Source organism: Bactrocera neohumeralis, chromosome 3 (genome assembly GCF_024586455.1).
Source record: "Bactrocera neohumeralis isolate Rockhampton chromosome 3, APGP_CSIRO_Bneo_wtdbg2-racon-allhic-juicebox.fasta_v2, whole genome shotgun sequence".
NCBI lineage: Eukaryota > Metazoa > Arthropoda > Insecta > Diptera > Tephritidae > Bactrocera > Bactrocera neohumeralis.
In genome coordinates, this window is record NC_065920.1 from 18,162,208 (window position 1) to 18,184,728 (window position 22,521).

Genomic DNA, 22,521 nt, shown 5'->3' on the forward strand with positions numbered 1-22,521 from the left:
GTTTTTCTTATACTCCTAAATACAACATTGAGTTAAACCAAATTGTCAAACTTATTTACCATGGTAAAGTAATTTACATACACCTGCATCGCTCTACCCATTCATAATTCCATCACAAACAACAAAATAAATTTGATTACATTGCAAACTAGACAATGTTTAATATTTATAAACATAATAACACAAATTTTTAAGTGATCATGCCAAATACTTTTGAAGATTGCAGCGGTTACCTTCCTGATGCCGAATGGCAATTTTGGTGTAGACTCTGTGCTAAGGAGGATGTACGAAATATCAATATATACCCAGAACAAAACAAAACTGAATTGGCCACAAATTCCACTCTGATAGACTTTATAGCGGAGTTTTTTAAAGTTAATGTATCTATTTTGATTATTACTTTCTATTCAAACAATTGAACTATTTTTATATTTTACTTAGATACGACAGAACGAAGATTTACCACACTGGCTTTGTGCACAATGCTTTACATCGGTTTCGGCCTTGTCCAAATTCACAAATCAAGTGAACAGAGTACAAAGTATGTACAATGAAATACAAAGTTCTGGACACAGAAAAGCGGAAGATTTCCGGGTTATCCGAGAAAAATATAACTTATTTGGGTATGAGTTATTTATGTTTGATATATCGGATACCAAACCATCTATTGAAAATATTTTTGTTGCTGATGCACCAGAAATAATTGAACATAAATCATTGGATAGTATTGTAAAACTTGAAGTAATAACGGATGAATTACAGAGCGGCATCTTCCTTAATGAAAGCGAATATAATAGTGAATTCCAAGATCCCATTGGCGCAGTTGAGAATCATACTAACGTAGTAGATAGTAGTGAATTCCCAAGTAATAACATAAAAGACAATAAATCAGAAGTAACTAGCAAAGTATATAGCAAAATCCATCGACTGGAAAAGCGTAAAAGTTCTTCGGATGAGGAATCGAATGTAAACAAACACTTTTGTAACGATTGCGCATTACATTTCAAAAGCAGGAACTATTATCTTATACATATGAGAAAAAAACATGGTGTTGAAACACCACCTAATATCATTTCTTGTCCACAATGTTCCAGAACTTTTAAATCTAGTTTCAATTTAAAACGACATATATTGATACATCGACCTGTAGCAGAGAAGAAAATATATCCATGTCCACAATGTGATCGAAAATTCCAAACTAAGGAATGTGTTTTGCGACATATAAAGTTTGTACATGAAGATATACGTTCCTTCATTTGCGAAGAGTGTGGTGAGTGCACACGCACGGAAGCTACGCTACGGGAACACATGCTTATACATACCGACTATGCACCCTTTGAATGCGAAATTTGCAAGAAAGGATTCAAAAATCGAGCACGTTTGAAGGTAGGTAAAGCATTAAGGAGCATTCATGAGATACTATACAAAATATTTACAGAGGCATATGGAGATGCACAGCGATCATAAACATATATGCAGCGAATGTGGTTTAGAATTGAATTCGCGTGTAACCTTGAATCGTCATATGCTTGTGCATTCTGATGAGATGCGTCATAAGTGCGATTATTGTGGGCGCGAATTCAAACGAGCGAAAACTTTAAAAACTCACTTATTACTTCATAGCGGCTTAAAACCATATACATGTGACTTCTGTGACAAAACGTTTGCCAATGGCTCAAATTGTCGTACTCATAAAAAAAAGTCGCATCCCGAAGAATTGGCGGCCTTAGAGGCTTCCGGAGAAAAGAAATTCACCGAAAATATCCCTAAATTAGCGGTTTTAAAGACGGTGTAAGTAGGCAAAATGAAACAACGATGAAATACTAATGCAATAAAAATCGTAACCATTACAGTACACGCACAGCTGAAAATCTACTTCCTGTGGTAACCAAACAAAGTGGGAATTTTTCTTTCGGCAAGAAACCGAAACCCCCAGCTAGTTGTAAAGATGAAACACAACAATATATAGATAATAAAATATAAGTATATGTAATAACGAAATCCCTTTGATTTACTTGTGTATTAATTTCAGTCTACATGTTTTTGGAGTATTCAAATAATTATCCTTGCACGAAGGCTCAATGCTGTTGAAACACATATTGATAGTCGAAAGCTGTGGGTTATTAGCAGCTGTTGATCTACCACTTTTTAACATAGAATTAAAGTTTTAGTTCATTTTTTTTTTTGTGTCAGTTTTAATCTTTTGTCAATATATATGTATGTACGTACTTAAAGATTTGAATAATTTTATATTAATACTCTCTTTTATTTCATAAAAATTTCTTATAGTAAAGAAAACAAGAATTTGCACATTTCATTAATGGGGATTATTTATTCCCGTTTCTCTCATGTTTCAAAATACAACATTGAAATAATCAAATCCAAATTGTCAAAACATTTGTTTATATACCATATATTTCTCAAGAACAAATACAAGCAACTTAATATTAAAAGTATAAAATTTTCTACTATGTCTAACACATTTGAAGATTTCAGAAGTAATTTTGCCGAAACCGAATGGCAATTTTGGTGTAGACTCTGTGCTAAAGACGATGTACGAAATATCAATATATATGCAGAGCAAAAACAAACTCCAGTTGACACAAACGAACTTGTAGATTTCATAGCGGAGTTTTTTAAAATTCATGTAACTATATGCATAATTAAACTGTATTTAAATAATTGCTGTATTTGTCTTATATTGTTTAGATACGGCAAAATGAAAATTTACCACATTGGCTTTGTGCACAATGCTTTTCATCGGTTTCGACCTTGTCGAAATTCACAAATCAAGTGAACAGAGTACAGAGTATGTACCACGAAATTCAAAATTCTGGTCACAGAAAAGCTGAAGATTTTCGGGTTATCCGAGAAAAATATAAACTACTTGGGTATGAGTTATATTTGTTGAACATATCGGATACCAAACCATCTATTGAAAATATTTTTGTTGCTGATGCACCCGAAATAATTGAACATAAATCATTGGATAGTATTATAAAAAGTGAAGTAATAACGGACGAGTTACAGAGTGGTATATTTCTTAAAGACATCGAATTTAATAGTGAATTCCAGGATCCCATTGGTGATGCAGTTGAAAATCTTTCTAATGAAGTAGGTAGTAGTGAACGCCTAAGTAAATATAATAGTGAATTCCAAGATCCCATTGGCGCAGTTGAGAATCATACTAACAAAGTAGATAGTACTGAATTTCCAAGTAATAGCATAAAAGACAATAACTCAGAAGTTACTAGCAAAGTATATAGCAAAATCCATCGTCTGAAAAAGCGTAAAAGTTCTTCGGATGAGGAATCGAATGTAAACAAACACTTTTGTAACGATTGCACACTCCATTTCAAAAAAAGTAGCAATTATCTTATACATATGAGGAAAAAACATGGTGTTGAAACACTACCTAGCATCATTTCTTGTCCACAATGTTCCAGAACTTTCAAATCTAAATTCAATTTAAAACGACACCTTAAGATACATCGACCTGTAGCAGAGAAGAAAATATATCCATGTCCACAATGTGACCGAAAATTCCAAACGAAAGATTATGTATTTCGTCATATTAAGTTTGTGCATGAAGAAATTCGCCCGTTCATTTGCGAAGAATGTGGTGAAGGTACGCACACCGAAACTACACTGCGGGAGCACATGCTTAAACATACGGACTATGCCCCTTTTGAATGTGAGATTTGTAAGAAAGGATTTAAAACTCAAGCACGTTTGAAGGTACGTACTGCAAACATTAAAGGGTATGCATAAGTTACTATAAAGAATATTTGCAGAATCATATGGAAATGCACAGTGAACATAAACATATATGCAGCGAATGTGGTTTAGAATTGAACTCGCGTATAACCTTGAATCGTCATATGCTTGTTCATTCTGATGAAATGCGTCATAAATGCGATTATTGTGGGCGTGAATTCAAACGAGCGAAAACTTTAAAAACTCACTTAATACTTCATAGTGGCTTAAAACCATATTCATGTGGCTTTTGTGACAAAACATTTGCCAGTGGTTCCAATTGTCGTACTCACAAAAGAAAGTCTCATCCTGAAGAACTGGCGGCCTTAGAGGCTTCCGGAGAAAAGAAATTCACCAAAAATATCCCTAAATTAGCGGTTTTAAAGACAGTGTAAGTAGACAAATAGGAACAACGATAAACAACAAATTTAATAAAACATTTAATAATTTCAGTACACGCACAGCTGAGAATCTACTTCCTGTAGTATCCAAACAAAGTGGGAATTTTTCTTTCGGCAAGAAACCGAAACCCCCATCTAGTTGTAAAGATGAAACAAAACAATGTATAGAAAATAAAACATAATGTGTGTTGTAACGTAACTATGGTATTTTGCTAAGGGGTTATATACAGTTAGAAGAACGAAAAGAGCTTATATTAAAGAATTTATTCTAAGAAAACTTTTAAATTTATTGATTCAAAAAATTTTAATATTAGGTATTTTTTAACTGTAATTAAAGGCAGTGTTATTAAAACTATTTATTTGAAAAGGGTCTACAGCTGATCTCCGTGAGCTCCTCTCAAAAAGTACGTTTGCGGTGATGGTGATTAATTACAAAAAAATTTATTTAAGAAGCTCGTGTTAACATTGGAGACCAATCAGCTTAGCCGATTTCGAGAAATGTTGGCCACCGACTTTGAAAACATCATATTGAGAAAAATGCGTTTAAATGTTGGAATGCACTTTACACAGGATAGATTTTTTTTAACTTACCTGGAATACATAATCGGACGATGCACTGAAACTTAAGAGATTTTTTTAATTTCTCTGCAACACTTCATTGTCAAACAATAAGTACAAACTCAAAAGTTTACTGCTGCCTTAGCTGCTTATACTGGCCATGGTGTAAGGATACTGACCATGGCATAAGGATACTACGGATAATGGTACTTATCCTTCCAGCCACTCTGAAACGCCTTTTTCAAATTTGCATGCAACTTCGAAAATATGTAACGGAACGATATGAAATTTTGTATGTGAATTCTTAAATATACATATGTACAATTAGAAAATAAAATTAAAAATAAAGGATTATTTGAAAATTCTAACTACATATATATAACCGCTTAATTGGTGTATAACTTTTTAATCTACAAGTTTTCGGAGCATTTGATTAATTATCCTTGGATGCATGTCTTTAAAAAAATATGTTCAAAAGCTAGATGTTACCAGCATGGATCTATCACTGTTAACATAAAAATCAAGTTTTAGTACATTTTTTATTTTGTATTAAAATCGTTATTAGTTTCATAAAAAATTTCAATGGTAATGGTGCAAGATTCGCAGATTCTCGTTAATGGGGATTTTTTTATTCCCGTTTCCCGCATGATTCTAAAATACAACATTGAAGTAATCAAACCAAAATTGTCAAAACATTTGCCATATACTATATATTTGTCATGAAAAAATACAAGCAACTTAATATTTAACTTCATTAAAAATTATAAAATTTTCTATTATGTCTAACACATTTGAAGATTTCAAAAGTAATTTTGCCGATGCTGAATGGCAATTTTGGTGTAGACTCTGTGCTAAAGACGATGTACGAAATATCAATATATCTCCAGAACAAAACCAAACTCCAGTTCACAGACCTGCTGCGGTTATAGATTTTATAGCGGAGTTTTTTGAAGTTCATGTAACTAAATACATACATAATTAAACTGTATTTAAATAATTGCTGTATTGTTATATTTTGTTTAGATACGGCAAAATGAAAATTTACCACATTGGCTTTGCGCACAATGCTTCTCGTTGGTTTCCTCCTTGTCCAAATTCAAAAAACAAGTTAACAAAGTACAGAGTATGTACAATGAAATACAAAGTTCTGGCAACAGAAATGTTATAGATTTTCGAGTAATACGAGATAGATACAATATACTTGAGTATGAGTTCGTTATGTTTAATAGGTCGGATACAAAGTCAGCTATTGAAAATATCTTTGTTGCCGATGCACCAGAAATAGTTGTACACAACTCCTTGGATAATATTGTGAAGAGTGAAATCATATCGGACGAGTTGCAGAGTGGCATCTTTCTTAATGAAAGCGAATATAATAATGAATTTCAAGATCCAATTGGTGATGTAATTGCAAATCCTACTGATGAAGTAGAGAGTAATATTTCCTTTAACAATATTAAAGAAGATAGTGAGTCCGAACCAAATGGAAAAGAATGCAAGAAACCCAATCGGATGAAAAGGAAACTAAATTCTTCGGATCAAGAATCAAAAACAGTCAAATTCTTCTGTAACGAATGCTCACTACATTTCAAAAGGAGTAGCAATTATTGCATACATATGAAGAAAAAACACGGTATTGACATAGAAAGAGATCCTTCTTCTTGTTTTTCTTGTCCGCAATGCTCACGAACTTTCAAATCTAGATTTAAATTGAATCGTCATATAAAAATACATCGACCTTTAGCTGAGAAGCGTATATTTCCATGTCCACAGTGTGATAGAAAATTCCAAACTAAGGATTATGTTTTCCGACATATAAAATTTGTACATGAAGATATACGTCCATTCATTTGCGAAGAGTGTGGTGAGTGTACACGTACGGAAGCTACACTACGGGAGCACATGCTTATACATACCGACTACGCACCTTTTGAATGTGAAGTTTGTAAGAAAGGATTTAAAAATCAAGCGCGTTTAAAGGTACGTACTGTAAATAAATACATAAGCTAAATAGTATACATAAGCTACTACATAGAATATTTTCAGAATCATATGGAGATGCACAGCGATCATAAACATATATGCAGCGAATGTGGCTTAGAATTGAATTCGCGTGTAACCTTGAATCGTCATATGCTTGTTCATTCTGATGAGATGCGCCATAAGTGCGATTATTGTGGGCGTGAATTCAAACGAGCGAAAACTTTAAAAACTCACTTAATACTTCATAGTGGCTTAAAACCATATTCATGTGACTTCTGTGACAAAACGTTTGCCAATGGCTCAAATTGTCGTACTCATAAAAGAAAGTCGCATCCCGAAGAATTGGCGGCTTTAGAGGCTTCCGGAGAAAAGAAATTCACCAAAAATATCCCTAAATTAGCGGTTTTAAAGACAGTGTAAGTAGACAAATTGAAACAACGATTAAAAACTAATTTAATAAAAATCGTAATCATTGCAGTACACGCACAGCTGAGAATCTACTTCCCGTGGTATCCAAACAAAGTGGAAATTTTTCTTTCGGCAAGAAACCGAAACCCCCATCTAGTTGTAAAGATGAAACACAACAATATATTGAAAATAAAACATAAGTGCATGTTATAACGGAACTATTTTGCTTAACTGGTCTATTAATCAGTCTACAAGTTTTTGGAATATTCAAATAATTATCCTTGGACGAAGGCTTAATGCCGTTAAAACACATATTGGTAGTCAAAAGTTATGGGTTATCAGCAACTGCTGATCTACCACTTGTTAAAATAGAATTAAAGTTTTAGTACATTTTTTATTTTATGTAAGTTTCAACCGTTTGTGAAAATATACATTTTTAATAATTTCAATAATTATATATTAAAATACTTATTTTTATTTCAAACAAATTTCCAGTGGTTATGTTAGAATATTAGCACTTTTTCATTAATGGGGATTATTTATTCCCTTTTCTCTCATGTTTCAAAGATACAACATTGAAGTAATCAAACCCAAATTGTCAAAACATTTGTACACATACAATATACATACATATTTGTCCAGAAAAAATACAAGCAACTTAATATTTAAATTTTTTGAAAAGTATAAAATCTTCTATTATGTGTAACACATTTGAAGATTTCAGAATTAATTTTGCCGAAACCGAATGGCAATTTTGGTGTAGACTCTGTGCTAAAGACGATGTACGAAATATCAAAATATATCCAGAACAAAATCAAACTCCAGTTGACACAAACGAAACACTTGTAGACTTCATAGCGGATTTTTTTAAAGTTCAAGTAACTATATACGTAATTAAATTGTATTTAAATAATTACTGTATTTGTCATATTTTGTTTAGATGCAGCAGAATGAAAATTTACCACATTGGCTTTGTGCACAATGCTTTTCATTGGTTTCGACCTTGTTCAAATTCACAAAACAAGTTAACATGGTGCAAAGAATGTACAACGAAATACAAAGTTCTGGCAACAAAAATGTTATAGATTTTCGTGTGATACGAGATAAATATAATTTACTTGAGTATGAGTTCGTCACGTCTAATAGGTCGGATACAAAATCATCTATTGAAAATATCTTTGTTGCCGCTGCACCAGAAATATTTGTACACAACTCCTTGGATAATATTGTTAAGAATGAAATCATATCGGACGAGTTACAGAGTGGCATCTTTCTTAATGCAGGCGAATATAATAGGGAATTTCAAGATCCAATTGGTGATGTAATTACAAATCCTACTGATGAAGTAGAGAGTAATATTTCCCTTAACCATATTAAAGATGATAGTGAATCCGAACCAAATGGAAAACAATACAAAAAACAAAGTCGGATGAAAAAGCAACCAAATTCCTCGGATCAAGAATCAAAAACAGACAAATACTTCTGTAACGAATGCTCACTACATTTCAAAAGGGGTAGTAATTATGGTATTCATATGAAGAAAAAGCACGGTATTGACATAGCAAGAGATACTTGTTTTTCTTGTTCGCAATGTTCGAAGACTTTCAAATATAAATTCAAATTAAATCGTCATGTAAAAATACATCGACCGTTAGCGGAAAAGTGTATATTTCCATGTCCACAATGTGATAGAAAATTCCAAACTAAGGATTATGTTTTGCGACATATAAAGTTTGTTCATGAAGATATACGCTCATTCGTTTGCGAAGAGTGTGGTGAGTGTACACGCACGGAAGCTACACTGCGGGAGCACATGCTTATACACACCGACTATGCACCTTTTGAATGTGAAGTTTGTAAGAAAGGATTTAAAAATCAAGCGCGTTTGAAGGTACGTAATGCAAGCTCTTCTACTCTTTAATGAGTATGCATAAGATACTATACAAAATATTTACAGAGGCATATGGAGATGCACAGCGATCATAAACATATATGCGGTGAGTGTGGTTTAGGATTGAATTCGCGTTTAACTTTGAATCGTCATATGATTGTGCATTCTGATGAAATGCGGCATAAATGTGATTATTGTGGGCGCGAATTTAAACGTGTGAAAGCTTTAAAAAGTCATTTAATACTTCATAGTGGCTTAAAGCCATATTCATGTGACTTCTGTGACAAAACGTTTGCCCATGGCTCAAATTGTCGCACTCACAAAAAAAAATTTCATCCCGAAGAATTTGCGGCCTTAGAGGCTTCCGGAGAAAAGAAGTTCACTAAAAATATCCCTAAATTAGCGGTTTTAAAAACAGTGTAAGTTATAAACATATATATATATTTAATATAAAACAAAATTTATAAAAATCGATTAATTTGCAGTACCCGCACAGCTGAGAATCTTCTGCCCGTGGTATGTAAACAAAGTGGAAACTTTTCTTCCGGCAAAAAACCGAACCTCCAATCAGTTGTAAAGGAGAAACACAACACCGTTCCTACGACAGTCGGGTCTAAGTAAACGGAGCGGGCCCGGATTTTTATCCAATGTTGTCAATTCGGCGCCATTCCTCGAAATTACTTCAGGAATGTTTTCTGCCGCTTCAACAACAACAACGAAACATAAAAATATGCAGGGAATAATACATAAGTGTGTGCGGTATTTCCTTGTTCAACATTATCAAACTTTGTGAGTATTAATGTCCTTACTTTTTTCAAAGCTGTGATTGTGCTCAAGTGATTACTCTTGGCCGGCGACCTGATGATGACTAAATAACAGACAATATAATACCAAGAATTGATAACTGGGTCAATGGGTATACACATGCAACCTACATTCACTTATGTATATGATGATTGATATATATTAATGGCTACTATATTTCTAGTTTACGTGTTTAAAACTAAGTCTTAATTTTTAATGACTAAAACGTCTGCAGTTATTGAAAATGTATAAAAAGAGGCCACTTTATACAACGGATTGAAATGCTCTTATTAAAGCCTCACTTAAGCATACCAAAATTGTCAGTATGTATTGAAATGTATTTATAGGAGAATCAGACATAATTACATATGTACATACATATGCCTGATCGTAGTGATAAGTCATAGTCTTAAATTATTTCACTAAGTTAACATTTTTTATTGCAATATATTATAATAAATGTTAATCAGGAGTATGTTTGTTTTTATCAAAAACTTTTGAAAGTCATTTGTCTCGTGGTTTCCTAGATTTAATTATGATTTCAAGTTATTCATAAATGGCTACATATGTATGTGTATTTGTCTGAAACATGATGATAACGAGTGGCCTTGAACTTATATAAATGGAAAGTAACTAGCAGCCATACGCTCGCACTGCACGCTTTATCTGTATGTGCGTGATAAGAGAAAAAGATCTGCTCTATTCTTAAATTTAATACGGCAGTTAATAGTTTTTGTTCAAAATCTTTAGTTATTGCCATAAAAAATAAATTTTAAATCCTATATTTTTGCTATAATTTTGAATGACAGTTCTATAACAGATGCATTTTCATATTTAGTACCATAAGGTTAACGGATATTAAAACAGTTAAATCATATTATTTTGGTTAACGCAACAAATTTTAGCGGCTCATCATAGTTTATAAGTTGCGCATTTTATAAAATTAGCATACATTTAATAAATTAATTTAATTTTGTCCTGTACGCCTGATTACAACAGTGTTGTTTCAATGTCATTTGATTTGAAAAGCATTGGCAACTCTATTTACCACCTCTGCTGATAAATTTTCTAATTTGACGTTTCCCTTTTCATTCTTGAAATTCAGTTCGATTCGATTTGCGGTGTGTATGTAACCTTCCTAGAAAGGTTGGTGTGTGTAGCTCAGTATATACAGTAATAAACCTTTTCATTGTTTACATACATATACTCACCTCTAGAAAATCTTAGGGTGTTGTGTTACACTTTTTTTGCTACTTTCATGGTAATCAGGGTGTTGTGTTAGCATTTAAACAACATATAAATTTTAAATTTTGATGATCGAGACTTTAAAAGATATTAAATAATGTAAGTGTTTACGTCATTTAAGTGATTATATTGAATTACTTTGCATATCTGTTCAATTTTATTGGGATATTACTTGATGTTTAATGTTAAATTTTTTCTTTAATTCTTTTTATTAATAAGAACTCTCTACATAAAGAATATCTGACTATCAGTAAATGATATTTTTATGGGCGAAACATGATACACTATGGCGTTTAAATCAAATATTAGTAAATATATGTCATTAATAAATAATTCCCTTTTATATTGAGCAACAATATTTATAGTTTTTGTTATTTAATAGAATAAATTTGCTAAGTATTTACGCCTTAATATATACAGCACTGCGTTGCTACCTCTGAAAATCCAAGATGGCCGCTATTCACCCCTCAGAAAGCTACCACGAAAAGGTTATCTACGGTATATACTGTGGTTTATATACCATATATTTCTCAAGAACAAATACAAGCAACTTAATATTAAAAGTATAAAATTTTCTACTATGTCTAACACATTTGAAGATTTCAGAAGTAATTTTGCCGACACCGAATGGCAATTTTGGTGTAGACTCTGTGCTAAAGACGATGTACGAAATATCAATATATATGCAGATCAAAACCAAACTCCAGTTGACACAAACGAACTTGTAGATTTCATAGCGGAGTTTTTTAAAGTTCATGTAACTATATGCATAATTAAACTGTATTTAAATAATTGCTGTATTTGTCTTATATTGTTTAGATACGGCAAAATGAAAATTTACCACATTGGCTTTGTGCACAATGCTTTTCATCGGTTTCGACCTTGTCGAAATTCACAAATCAAGTGAACAGAGTACAGAGTATGTACCACGAAATTCAAAATTCTGGTCACAGAAAAGCTGAAGATTTTCGGGTTATCCGAGAAAAATATAAACTACTTGGGTATGAGTTATATTTGTTGAACATATCGGATACCAAACCATCTATTGAAAATATTTTTGTTGCTGATGCACCCGAAATAATTGAACATAAATCATTGGATAGTATTATAAAAAGTGAAGTAATAACGGACGAGTTACAGAGTGGTATATTTCTTAAAGACATCGAATTTAATAGTGAATTCCAGGATCCCATTGGTGATGCAGTTGAAAATCTTTCTAATGAAGTAGGTAGTAGTGAACGCCTAAGTAAATATAATAGTGAATTCCAAGATCCCATTGGCGCAGTTGAGAATCATACTAACAAAGTAGATAGTACTGAATTTCCAAGTAATAGCATAAAAGACAATAACTCAGAAGTTACTAGCAAAGTATATAGCAAAATCCATCGTCTGAAAAAGCGTAAAAGTTCTTCGGATGAGGAATCGAATGTAAACAAACACTTTTGTAACGATTGCACACTCCATTTCAAAAAAAGTAGCAATTATCTTATACATATGAGGAAAAAACATGGTGTTGAAACACTACCTAGCATCATTTCTTGTCCACAATGTTCCAGAACTTTCAAATCTAAATTCAATTTAAAACGACACCTTAAGATACATCGACCTGTAGCAGAGAAGAAAATATATCCATGTCCACAATGTGACCGAAAATTCCAAACGAAAGATTATGTATTTCGTCATATTAAGTTTGTGCATGAAGAAATTCGCCCGTTCATTTGCGAAGAATGTGGTGAAGGTACGCACACCGAAACTACACTGCGGGAGCACATGCTTAAACATACGGACTATGCCCCTTTTGAATGTGAGATTTGTAAGAAAGGATTTAAAACTCAAGCACGTTTGAAGGTACGTACTGCAAACATTAAAGGGTATGCATAAGTTACTATAAAGAATATTTGCAGAATCATATGGAAATGCACAGCGATCATAAACATATATGCAGCGAATGTGGTTTAGAATTGAATTCGCGTGTAACCTTGAATCGTCATATGCTTGTGCATTCTGATGAGATGCGTCATAAGTGCGATTATTGTGGGCGCGAATTCAAACGAGCGAAAACTTTAAAAACTCACTTATTACTTCATAGTGGTTTAAAGCCATATTCATGTGACTTCTGTGACAAAACGTTTGCACATGGCTCAAATTGTCGCACTCACAAAAGAAAGTTTCATCCCGAAGAATTTGCGGCCTTAGAGGCTTCCGGAGAAAAGAAGTTCACTAAAAATATCCCTAAATTAGCGGTTTTAAAAACAGTGTAAGTTAAAAAAATATATATATTTAATATAAAACAAAATTTATAAAAATCATTTAATTTGCAGCACCCGCACAGCTGAGAATCTGCTGCCCGTGGTATGTAAACAAAGTGGAAACTTTTCTTCCGGCAAAAAACCGAACCTCCAATCAGTTGTAAAGGAGAAACACAACACCGTTCCTACGACAGTCGGGTCTAAGTAAACGGAGCGGGCCCGGATTTTTATCCAATGTTGTCAATTCGGCGCCATTCCTCGAAATTACTTCAGGAATGTTTTCTGCCGCTTCAACAACAACAACGAAACATAAAAATATGCAGGGAATAATAAATAAGTGTGTGCGGTATTTCCTTGTTCAACATTAACAAACTTTGTGAGTATTAATGTCCTTACTTTTTCAAAGCTGTGATTGTGCTCAAGTGATTACTCTTGGCCGGCGACCTGATGATGACTAAATAACAGACAATATAATACCAAGAATTGATAACTGGGTCAATGGGTATACACATGCAACCTACATTCACTTATGTCTATGATGATTGATACATATTAATGGCTACTATATTTCTAGTTTACGTGTTTAAAACTAAGTCTTAATTTTTAATGACTAAAACGTCTGCAGTTATTGTAAATGTATAAAAAGAAGCCACTTTATACAACGGATTGAAATGCTCTTTTTAAAGCCTCACTTAAGCATACCAAAATTGTCAGTATGTATTGAAATATATTTATAGGAGAATCAGACATAATTACATATGTACATACATATGCCTGATCGTAGTGATAAGTCATAGTCTTAAATTATTTCACTAAGTTAATATTTTTTATTGCAATATATTATAATAAATGTTAATCAGGAGTATGTTTGTTTTTATCAAAAACTTTTGAAAGTCATTTGTTGCGTTTCCTAGATTTAATTATGATTTCAAGTTATTCATAAATGGCTACATATGTATGTGTACTTGTCTGAAACATGATGATAACGAGTGGCCTTGAACTTATATAAATGGAAAGTAACTAGCAGCCATACGCTCGCACGGCACACTTTATCTGTATGTGCGTGATAAGACAAAAAGATCTGCTCTATTCTTAAATTTAATACGGCAGTTATAGTTTTTGTTCAAAATCTTTAGTTATTGCCATAAAGAATAAATTTTAAATCCTATATTTTTGCTATAATTTTGAATGACAGTTCTATAACAGATGCATTTTCATATTTAGTACCATAAGGTTAACGGATATTAAAACAGTTAAATCATATTATTTTGGTTAACGTAACAAATTCTAGCGGCTCATCATAGTTTATAAGTTGCGCATTTTATAAAATTAGCATACATTTAATAAATTAATTTAATTTTGTCCTGTACGCCGGATTACAACAGTGTTGTTTCAATGTCATTTGATTTGAAAAGCATTGGCAACTCTATTTACCACCTCTGCTGATAAATTTTCTAATTTGACGTTTCCCTTTTCATTCTTGAAATTCAGTTCGATTCGATTTGCGGTGTGTATGTAACCTTCCTAGAAAGGTTGGTGTGTGTAGCGCAATTATCACTAAATTAATTTCGATCTAAAAAACTGTATTTTAATAAGGTGGGCGGTATTTTTGCAACAAATTTGTGCGGCTAAATATTGTAGAAACATTTTAGCTGTATTTCCTTTGAATTGATTTAATTCGATAGTTCAATAATTTGTTTGCGTGTAACTTTAGTGCGTCAAGATGTTGAGGACAATTGCAGCACGCAACGAACTCGTAATACTGCGTGGAACAGCGCTGGCACGAGCAAGATCAGCACGTGAAGCCGTACGTGTTATGGGCGCACAAACGGCAAGGAAGCTACAGACACTCAGGTGCGTCTCATTTATAATATCAAACGGAGTTAGTGATGCTCTGATGACGTTTTAAGGTTAGAAAGCTGATTGTGTAACCTCGGCTGATGATTTGTGCTGATTGCAAAAACCAAAAAAAATATAGAGAATGTCAAACACAAACTGACATTAGCGTAAATGAAAGGAATTAGTTATAATGTTGAGTTTTTAAATTAATTGAAAAAGCAATATATTTATTTACATACAATCTAACTAGCAGGTGGTGGGATGAGATGCTTAAGGTAGTTCATAGCTATCAAAAAAATGTCGTCACGATATGTATGCTACTGATAATGGCATTCTCGACTTTTTTCTACGTTCATAGAACTTTTTGCATCTATGTATGTACAAGTATATGTAAATGTACATACTTTTAAACAATTCTTATGACATAAACATTATGTATTTGAATTTGTATAGCTGTTTTCGTACTCGTGACGCACAACATAGCATGTACATCTAAAATGTTAAAAAATACTCTCTACTCTACCCTGAATTTTGTAACACCCAAATAGAAAGGTCGGAGACCCTTAAAAAAAGGATATAAATGTTTACGAGACGAGTTGAGACGAATTAGCCATTCCCATCTGTCTCTCCGTCTGTCTTTATATACGCGAATTAGCTTTTGACATATCGATCTGAAAACATCCTTTTATGGAAATCTTTTTCATTTTACTAGATATCCTTACGAATTTTGGATTTGGTTATTATACAAGGTAACGGTACAATCTCCGTATAAATTGTTTAGATCGTACTACGATGGCATATACCGACCGATAGATCTTTCTATACTCATTTTTACTTAAAAGAAATGCGGTTTTACAGTAGATACCATATATGGTACCAGTATACCTAATATAATATACATACATATGTATGATAGAATTTATGGAGGGGGAAGATCACAATTTTTTTTATAACCCTACCAATGTATTTATTGCAATAAACATATGTAACTTTTTTTCGCACCTAGGCTTGGGCCCAAGAACCATGTGGCAAACGTTACAAAGCCGTTGGGTATGTGGAGTACAAATTTTGCACGAAACTACGCCGACCTGCCGTCGCACATCAAAGTGCCACTACCAGCTCTTTCGCCCACTATGGAACAGGGTACCATTATTAGTTGGGAGAAGAAAGAGGGCGACAAATTGAACGAAGGTAAATAAGATATATGAAACGTTTTGAAAAGTCACCGTTACCACTTCAAATGTTTGCAGGTGATCTCTTGGCTGAAATCGAAACTGACAAGGCTACAATGGGCTTCGAAACACCTGAGGAGGGCTACTTGGCCAAAATTGTCGTACAAGCTGGTACCAAAGATGTAGCTATCGGTAAATTGGTTTGCATTATTGTGCAAAATCAAGAAGATGTGGCAGCATTCAAGGACTTTGTTGACAGTGCACCAGCAGCAGCAAAACCAGCTGCAGCAGCACCACCACCAGCAGCAGCTGCACCAGTAGCACCGCCACCACCACCACCAGCTGCAGCACCAGCACCTGTGGCCGCCGCACCTGTCGGTGGTAAGCCCATGACAGCCGTAGAGCAACGCGGCGAACGTGTGTACGCCAGTCCAATGGCAAAAAAACTGGCCGAAGCACAGAGTCTACGATTGCAAGGTTTCGTTCTATACATCCCTTTGTTAAAATCTAATACACTTCTTGTTTGCTTACTAATTGGCTTTTTATTTTTTTTGTAAATCCCGCATGCAGGTGCAGGCAGCGGCATCTATGGCTCAATAAAATCTAGTGATCTTGCAGGCATGGCAGCAGCCGCACCCGCGGTCGGCGCACACGCAGCACCGGCTGCACCCCAAGGAGGCTACATTGATATACCGGTTTCAAATGTGCGCGGCGTAATTGCGAAACGTCTAAAGGAGTCGAAACAGCAAATACCGCACTATTATGTGACCATGGAATGTCAAATGGACAATGTATGTAACACAGTCATTGTTTGTTATATACTTTTTTTATTATACGAAAATCTGCTTGTTATATTTGCCAGTTGCTGAAACTACGAGAGAAGGTCAATAAGAAATATGAGAAACAAGGTGTACGTGTGTCGGTCAATGATTTTATCATTAAAGCCACTGCCACTGCATGCCGCAAAGTGCCGGAATCCAATTCCTATTGGATGGAAAGCGTGATAAGACAGTAAGTAGCACAAGCGCTTTACATACAATGAAATACTGCAGCAGTGCGAACACTACTTGCATATATTTTACGTGCAGATTCGACAACGTCGATGTATCAATGGCCGTCTCCACTGATACCGGCTTAATTACGCCAATTGTTTTCGGCGCCGACCGTAAAGGTGTAATTGATATCTCAAAAGATACCAAGTCATTAGCTGCCAAGGCCAGAGAAAATAAATTGAAGCCTCAGGAATTCCAGGGTGGTACCGTTTGCGTATCCAATCTCGGCATGATGGGTGCGTATGCAAAATATTGCTATTTACGACAATCCTTAATTAACATAAATAAATATAAATTGCAGGCGTTTCACAATTCGCCGCCGTCATCAATCCGCCACAATCCTGCATTTTGGCAATTGGCGCCACAACGAAGAAGTTGATACTCGACCCCGATAGCCTTAAGGGGTAATTATATGCTAGCACTACTTATTAGGAAACGGTTAAGTAAAATCTGTAATTTAATTTCTGCTTGCAGTTTCCGCGAAGTCAGCGTAATGAATGTCACTTTAAGTGCGGATCATAGAACAGTGGATGGCGCTGTTGCTGCCAAATGGCTGCAATACTTCCGTGACTTCATAGAGGATCCACAGACAATGATTCTTTAAGTTTAGCACCACTAAAAAATACCTTCATAAATACATACACCCACATTCAGTTAAGCGTAATCCATTATACTGACCAGCGAATGTATAGGTAGCGAAGAAAAATAGAAATTCTGCACACAAGCGTACAACGTAACGGCCATCACAATATTTCTACGTTGGCGCTGGTGCGCTCCACACATTTTGGTCCCACAGCATATAGAAATTTACCACCGGAGAGAGCTTTGTTGTGTATGTTGAATTATACGCGATTATGTGGATTTATTTTTTTTTTGCTTTATTTTTAATTATGACTTAATTGGTTTTGAATCAGCTCATATGTGATTGTTTGTTTTAATTTAGTTCCGTTTTCCTTAATTTTGTTTTGCTAATTAAATTAGAACAACAATTAATATATACATACATAGTATGTATGTATGAAAAGAAAACACAGCAATTTGTAAAATAGACTTGGTGTGCCCCACAAAGTAAAGAATGATATTGAAAATAGAGCAAAAGAACTGCCGTAAAGAAGAAAATATGAAAATATGCATTACTTGTTGTTGCATTGATATCTCACACATGTTACCACATACAATGTAAGCGCCAAATCAGATGTTAAAATATTTCAATATAATAAATCATTTGTCAATGATAAGGCGACAGTACACAATATGTATGTAATTTATGTACAGTTATATAAACGAAAATCGCCGCGTCCACACGACAATTCACGAGCGCACGCATGGAGCGCATGGCTAATTGGAGCAGAACATTGTTGCTGCAACTCATTTAATAATTTATGAAATATTATTATTAATTAAATTTTTTTTCCTGTTTGGTTCATTTATTATAACAACAAATAGTCGTTATTCGTTATTCGCGAATACTTGGTCCTTAAGGTAACTGACAGTCCAGCATTGCTGTTGTAATTTAAATGAATAAATAACAAAATGTAGAAAAGTGAATAGTCAAAAAGCAAATGAAGGGAAATACACAACTAGACAAATGAAAGATGAATTTATTTTGTAACACTTTTATTTACTCTAAATTGTAGTATAATAGAAAAAAATGGAATAATGCTTAGTAATTACATGTGTATGTGAAAGACGCATATTTAGCAAAAGCCGGCGTTTAATGTATTTTTTTTTTCTCAACAAACAAATTTTTGCATTTGTTTAGTTTTTGTTCTTCAAGCAAGCGAGAGAGAGAGAGAGAGAGAGAAGGAATGTACAGCCTTTGGTTGTAGCAAGTATTGCACGCTGTGATACTCATTGGTTTACCACTTCGCTGGACCCAGCTCAGACCATTCTCTAACAAAATCGGCATGTTTCTCTAGCGGCGTGAACCAATCGGCACCGCCGTAATCGATTTTCGGTTGTGTACCTTTGTAGTTTTCGGGCAGGATTTCAGGCGAGAGGAACTTCTGCAGTGACTTCATATCGCTACCGTGGAAATGCATCTGTGAAATAAAAAAAAATATTTATTTGCTTGATATGAATTTCAAAATGTAAGTATTAGACACGGCTGTAAGCTTGGTTTCTTTGCAAGAGTACGTTCGTAGTATATTCTGTCTTCAAATACAAGAAAAAACATCTCAAGCCCACATAGCAGCATTTCTTATAGCACAAAACTGTATAAAATCTCTTATTCTTAGCTTTATTTTGGGTTTAAGGTTGTTGTTCGAGCGGTTATCTAAGGTTATATTCGGTTTGGTTGTCATCGAAGTCATCTAACGGTAAGTCCAGGAAACCTGATGTTTCTACGGGGTTGGAGCATAAGGAGAGGGGTGTTGTTGTTGTAACGGCAGAATTCTGATAAAAATCCGGGTCCGTTTCGGTTACGTAGACCCGACTGTCGTGGGAGGGATGTTAGATTAGTTGGGTTCAATGAACATATACATATTTGGTATGTCGGAGTCGATTTCGGATAAGAAGTAGTTTAATCTGCCATTAATCTAGATGGCAACTCGAGCTCTTATTGTTATTGTAACAGCAGAATTCTGCATAATTGACAGTCCTTGGCCGGATGAAAACCCACTCCGATCCGGCTACGGAGACCTGACCGTCGTGGGAAAGGAACTTGAGTAGTGATCCGATCCGAACAACATTTTCGGAAATTGTGTGATGTTTTGGACAATAATTTATGCCAAATGATAACATCGAAGATATCTTGTCAAATAAAAAAGTTGTCCGTACAAAAGCTTGATTTTGATTGGTCTGTTTAAATGGAAGCTATATGTCATACTGATCCGATTTGATCAATATGTTCGGATATTGAAATAAGATTTGGCGAATGCCATACAAGAAATTGATGTTGATCGGTCAGTTTGTATGGAAGTTATGGGCTATAGTGGGCCGATATCGGCTATTCCGACGAATATACATTTTCTTGGGGAGACAATCACATCTCAAAAACTGAAGTACTAGTCCGCATATGTATAGTCAGAAAGACAAACGGGTCTTTATTGAATCTCCGATTTATCTTTTTGGTTGTTACTAACTACTAACTAAATGTAGACTAATACCGACCTCCAAGTATCCACCGCCCGTTCAAATAATAAACAAAATTATGTATAAAAATTCCTCCCCGCTTACCCGCTTGTTGAGCTTCTCGCGTACGAATGGCTTGAAGAGCGCCCACACCAATTTAAAGATGAAAGGTTGTTTCACAAAATGCACCTCCTTCATACGCAGCGGCATAGCATCCTGTATAAAGGTGAGTAGACGTTTCGAGAAAGTGGGCGACAGAGCTTTGACCTGCTTCATTGACAGCCCGTCAAAGTCCATTATGCATACGACACCGCGCACTTGTGTTTCCGGCTCGAGTTGGGCGGCAATATGCACCATATACAACATGCGGAAAACATCATCGGACGGCACCGAATTGGGATCCCATAGTTCACCACAATTCACAATCATTACACGACGTCCATGCTGATCGCAATTCTTCAAAACATTCACAATACCGTATTGTATGAATATATCCTTGAGCTGTTCTATGAGTAGACCATGGACAAGCGCGGCATTATCTTTGCGGAAAGCGGCTGTTGTGCGCATCTGGAATGGAAATAGCATGTATTTAAATTGATTTCGGATGAAATGTTGTTCTATTGCAGATAAATGAATGTTATATAAGTTAAGTCGTGGTTCCAAAGGTTGTCGCTTTCAAAACGCATGCTTATTCTAATATTCAGTCGATAGAATGTCTAACGGAATCTCAGTTTCAGAACTGAGCTTGAAGAGCTGGGTCACATCTAAGTTCATTGTGAAGTGAAATACACTACTTGGCTGATGACATAGTTCGTTTGATCCGGAATGTAGGTCAATTTAGCTCCTTGTAGTCAATAACCTAGTTTGTAGTCTTTAACATTGGTAATTTTAAAAATCAAGCATTACTAGAATAAATTCTAATTAGATATTTGGATTCCTGGCAATCAAATTAAATTATCTGTAAGCCATTGGGAGGATGGAGTCATGTGTAGAAGTTCACGCAAATGAGGAAAGTTCTCTGATTGCCATTCACTTGAGAGTGGCCAGAAACGATTCTTTTACATATGGCTCAAACAGCTCACGACTTCCGGTCTTAGACCAAGTATCCTCTGGGTAGCCAAAGAACATCCGTTTGAAGGCAAGCTAAAGTAAAGGCGAACAGTCCCTCCACAGGGTTGTGCGCTGGGTTTCGGACCCGCCACGTAAAAACGCCCTCAATGAAAACGCGCCTATAACAGAGTATGCGGTGTCTACGCCAGTAAAGAAGAAGAAGAAACCATGGGGACGTAAGGGAACCCATTAGAGAAATCATGAAATCCATACTACATATAGATGCTAACTAGCTAGCAGCCAGCTTAACATGAAGTCACTTTGCGACTTTCAAATAACATCACATTGAGACGCGAATGTCACCTAAGCACTGTGCCTGCTTCTCTTTTATAGTACCAGCAGGCAGCCAGCTTAACATGAAGTCACTTTGCGACTTTCAAATAACATCACATTGAGACGCGAATGTCACCTAAGCACTGGCTGGGCACGGTGCCTGCTTCTCTTTTATAGTACCAGCAGGCAGCCAGCTTAACATGAAGTCACTTTATGACTTTCAAATAACATCACATTGAGACGCGAATGTCACCTAAGCACTGGCTGGGCACTGTGCCTGTTTCTCTTTTATAGAGCCAGCAGGCAGCCAGCTTAACATGAAGTCACTATGCGACTTTCAAATAACATCACATTGAGACGCGAATGTCACCTAAGCACTGGCTGGGCACTGTGCCTGTTTCTCTTTTATAGCGCCAGCAGGCAGCCAGCTTAACATGAAGTCACTATGCGACTTTCAAATAACATCACATTGAGACGCGAATGTCACCTAAGCACTGGCTGGGCACGGTGCCTGCTTTTCTTTTATAGAGCCAGCAGGCAGCCAGCTTAACATGAAGTCACTATGCGACTTTCAAATAACATCACATTGAGACGCGAATGTCACCTACGCACTGGCTGGGCACTGTGCCTGCTTTTCTTTTATAGAGCGAGCAGGCAGCCAGCTTAACATGAAGTCACTATGCGACTTTCAAATAACATCACATTGAG

At 35.1% G+C, this 22,521-nt stretch overlaps 5 protein-coding genes and 1 long non-coding RNA gene across 13 annotated transcripts in view; 4 read left to right on the forward strand and 2 right to left on the reverse strand.

Moving 5' to 3' along the window:
* The first annotated feature begins 66 nt into the window (after nucleotides 1-66).
* LOC126753572 (zinc finger protein weckle-like) lies at nucleotides 67-2,001 on the forward strand. Its single transcript, XM_050465118.1, has 4 exons — nucleotides 67-380; nucleotides 442-1,386; nucleotides 1,439-1,791; nucleotides 1,854-2,001. Exons 1-4 carry the CDS (start codon nucleotides 201-203, stop codon nucleotides 1,981-1,983), a joined length of 1,608 nt encoding a protein of 535 aa, XP_050321075.1. The 5' UTR covers nucleotides 67-200; the 3' UTR covers nucleotides 1,984-2,001.
* Nucleotides 2,002-2,395: 394 nt separating this feature from the next.
* Nucleotides 2,396-14,157, forward strand: LOC126752928 (zinc finger protein 91-like). Its single transcript, XM_050463972.1, has 11 exons — nucleotides 2,396-2,647; nucleotides 5,739-6,695; nucleotides 6,762-7,114; nucleotides 7,177-7,300; nucleotides 8,047-8,997; nucleotides 9,064-9,416; nucleotides 9,483-9,513; nucleotides 11,441-11,803; nucleotides 11,866-12,894; nucleotides 12,951-13,303; nucleotides 13,368-14,157. Exons 1-11 carry the CDS (start codon nucleotides 2,471-2,473, stop codon nucleotides 13,501-13,503), a joined length of 4,827 nt encoding a protein of 1,608 aa, XP_050319929.1. The 5' UTR covers nucleotides 2,396-2,470; the 3' UTR covers nucleotides 13,504-14,157.
* LOC126753571 (zinc finger protein weckle-like) lies at nucleotides 7,714-14,157 on the forward strand. Of its 4 annotated transcripts, none has more exons than XM_050465116.1 (5): nucleotides 7,714-7,984; nucleotides 8,047-8,997; nucleotides 9,064-9,416; nucleotides 9,483-9,756; nucleotides 13,702-14,157. In XM_050465116.1, the coding sequence occupies exons 1-4, from the start codon at nucleotides 7,805-7,807 to the stop codon at nucleotides 9,616-9,618; spliced, it is 1,620 nt and encodes a 539-aa protein (XP_050321073.1). In that variant the 5' UTR covers nucleotides 7,714-7,804; the 3' UTR covers nucleotides 9,619-9,756; nucleotides 13,702-14,157. The 4 variants fall into 4 exon arrangements, with proteins under 4 accessions (XP_050321073.1, XP_050321071.1, XP_050321074.1 ...); XM_050465114.1 differs by having other exon boundaries at nucleotides 9,483-9,747; XM_050465117.1 differs by lacking the exon at nucleotides 13,702-14,157 and adding an exon at nucleotides 9,818-10,273.
* Nucleotides 10,892-18,958, forward strand: LOC126753573 (dihydrolipoyllysine-residue acetyltransferase component of pyruvate dehydrogenase complex, mitochondrial). Of its 4 annotated transcripts, none has more exons than XM_050465123.1 (9): nucleotides 10,892-10,947; nucleotides 15,010-15,149; nucleotides 16,141-16,325; nucleotides 16,385-16,783; nucleotides 16,877-17,097; nucleotides 17,169-17,317; nucleotides 17,395-17,594; nucleotides 17,660-17,762; nucleotides 17,833-18,958. In XM_050465123.1, the coding sequence occupies exons 2-9, from the start codon at nucleotides 15,019-15,021 to the stop codon at nucleotides 17,960-17,962; spliced, it is 1,518 nt and encodes a 505-aa protein (XP_050321080.1). In that variant the 5' UTR covers nucleotides 10,892-10,947; nucleotides 15,010-15,018; the 3' UTR covers nucleotides 17,963-18,958. The 4 variants fall into 4 exon arrangements, with proteins under 4 accessions (XP_050321080.1, XP_050321078.1, XP_050321077.1 ...); XM_050465121.1 differs by lacking the exon at nucleotides 10,892-10,947 and adding an exon at nucleotides 14,771-14,827; XM_050465120.1 differs by lacking the exon at nucleotides 10,892-10,947 and adding an exon at nucleotides 14,773-14,891.
* Nucleotides 15,145-22,521, reverse strand: part of LOC126753576 (uncharacterized) — a 95,060-nt gene continuing 87,683 nt past the window's right edge. The window contains exon 3 of the long non-coding RNA XR_007666168.1: nucleotides 15,145-15,245. This is a non-coding gene — a long non-coding RNA (uncharacterized LOC126753576). The remainder of the gene's footprint in view (nucleotides 15,246-22,521) is intronic.
* LOC126753575 (clavesin-1) overlaps nucleotides 18,959-22,521 on the reverse strand; it is a 13,265-nt gene continuing 9,702 nt past the window's right edge. For both annotated transcript variants that reach the window (XM_050465126.1, XM_050465125.1), the window contains exons 3-4: nucleotides 20,536-20,997; nucleotides 18,959-19,400 (exon numbers count right to left, since the gene is read on the reverse strand). In XM_050465126.1, the coding sequence (XP_050321083.1) occupies nucleotides 19,218-19,400; nucleotides 20,536-20,997 (645 nt within the window). In that variant the 3' untranslated portion in view covers nucleotides 18,959-19,217. The remainder of the gene's footprint in view (nucleotides 19,401-20,535; nucleotides 20,998-22,521) is intronic.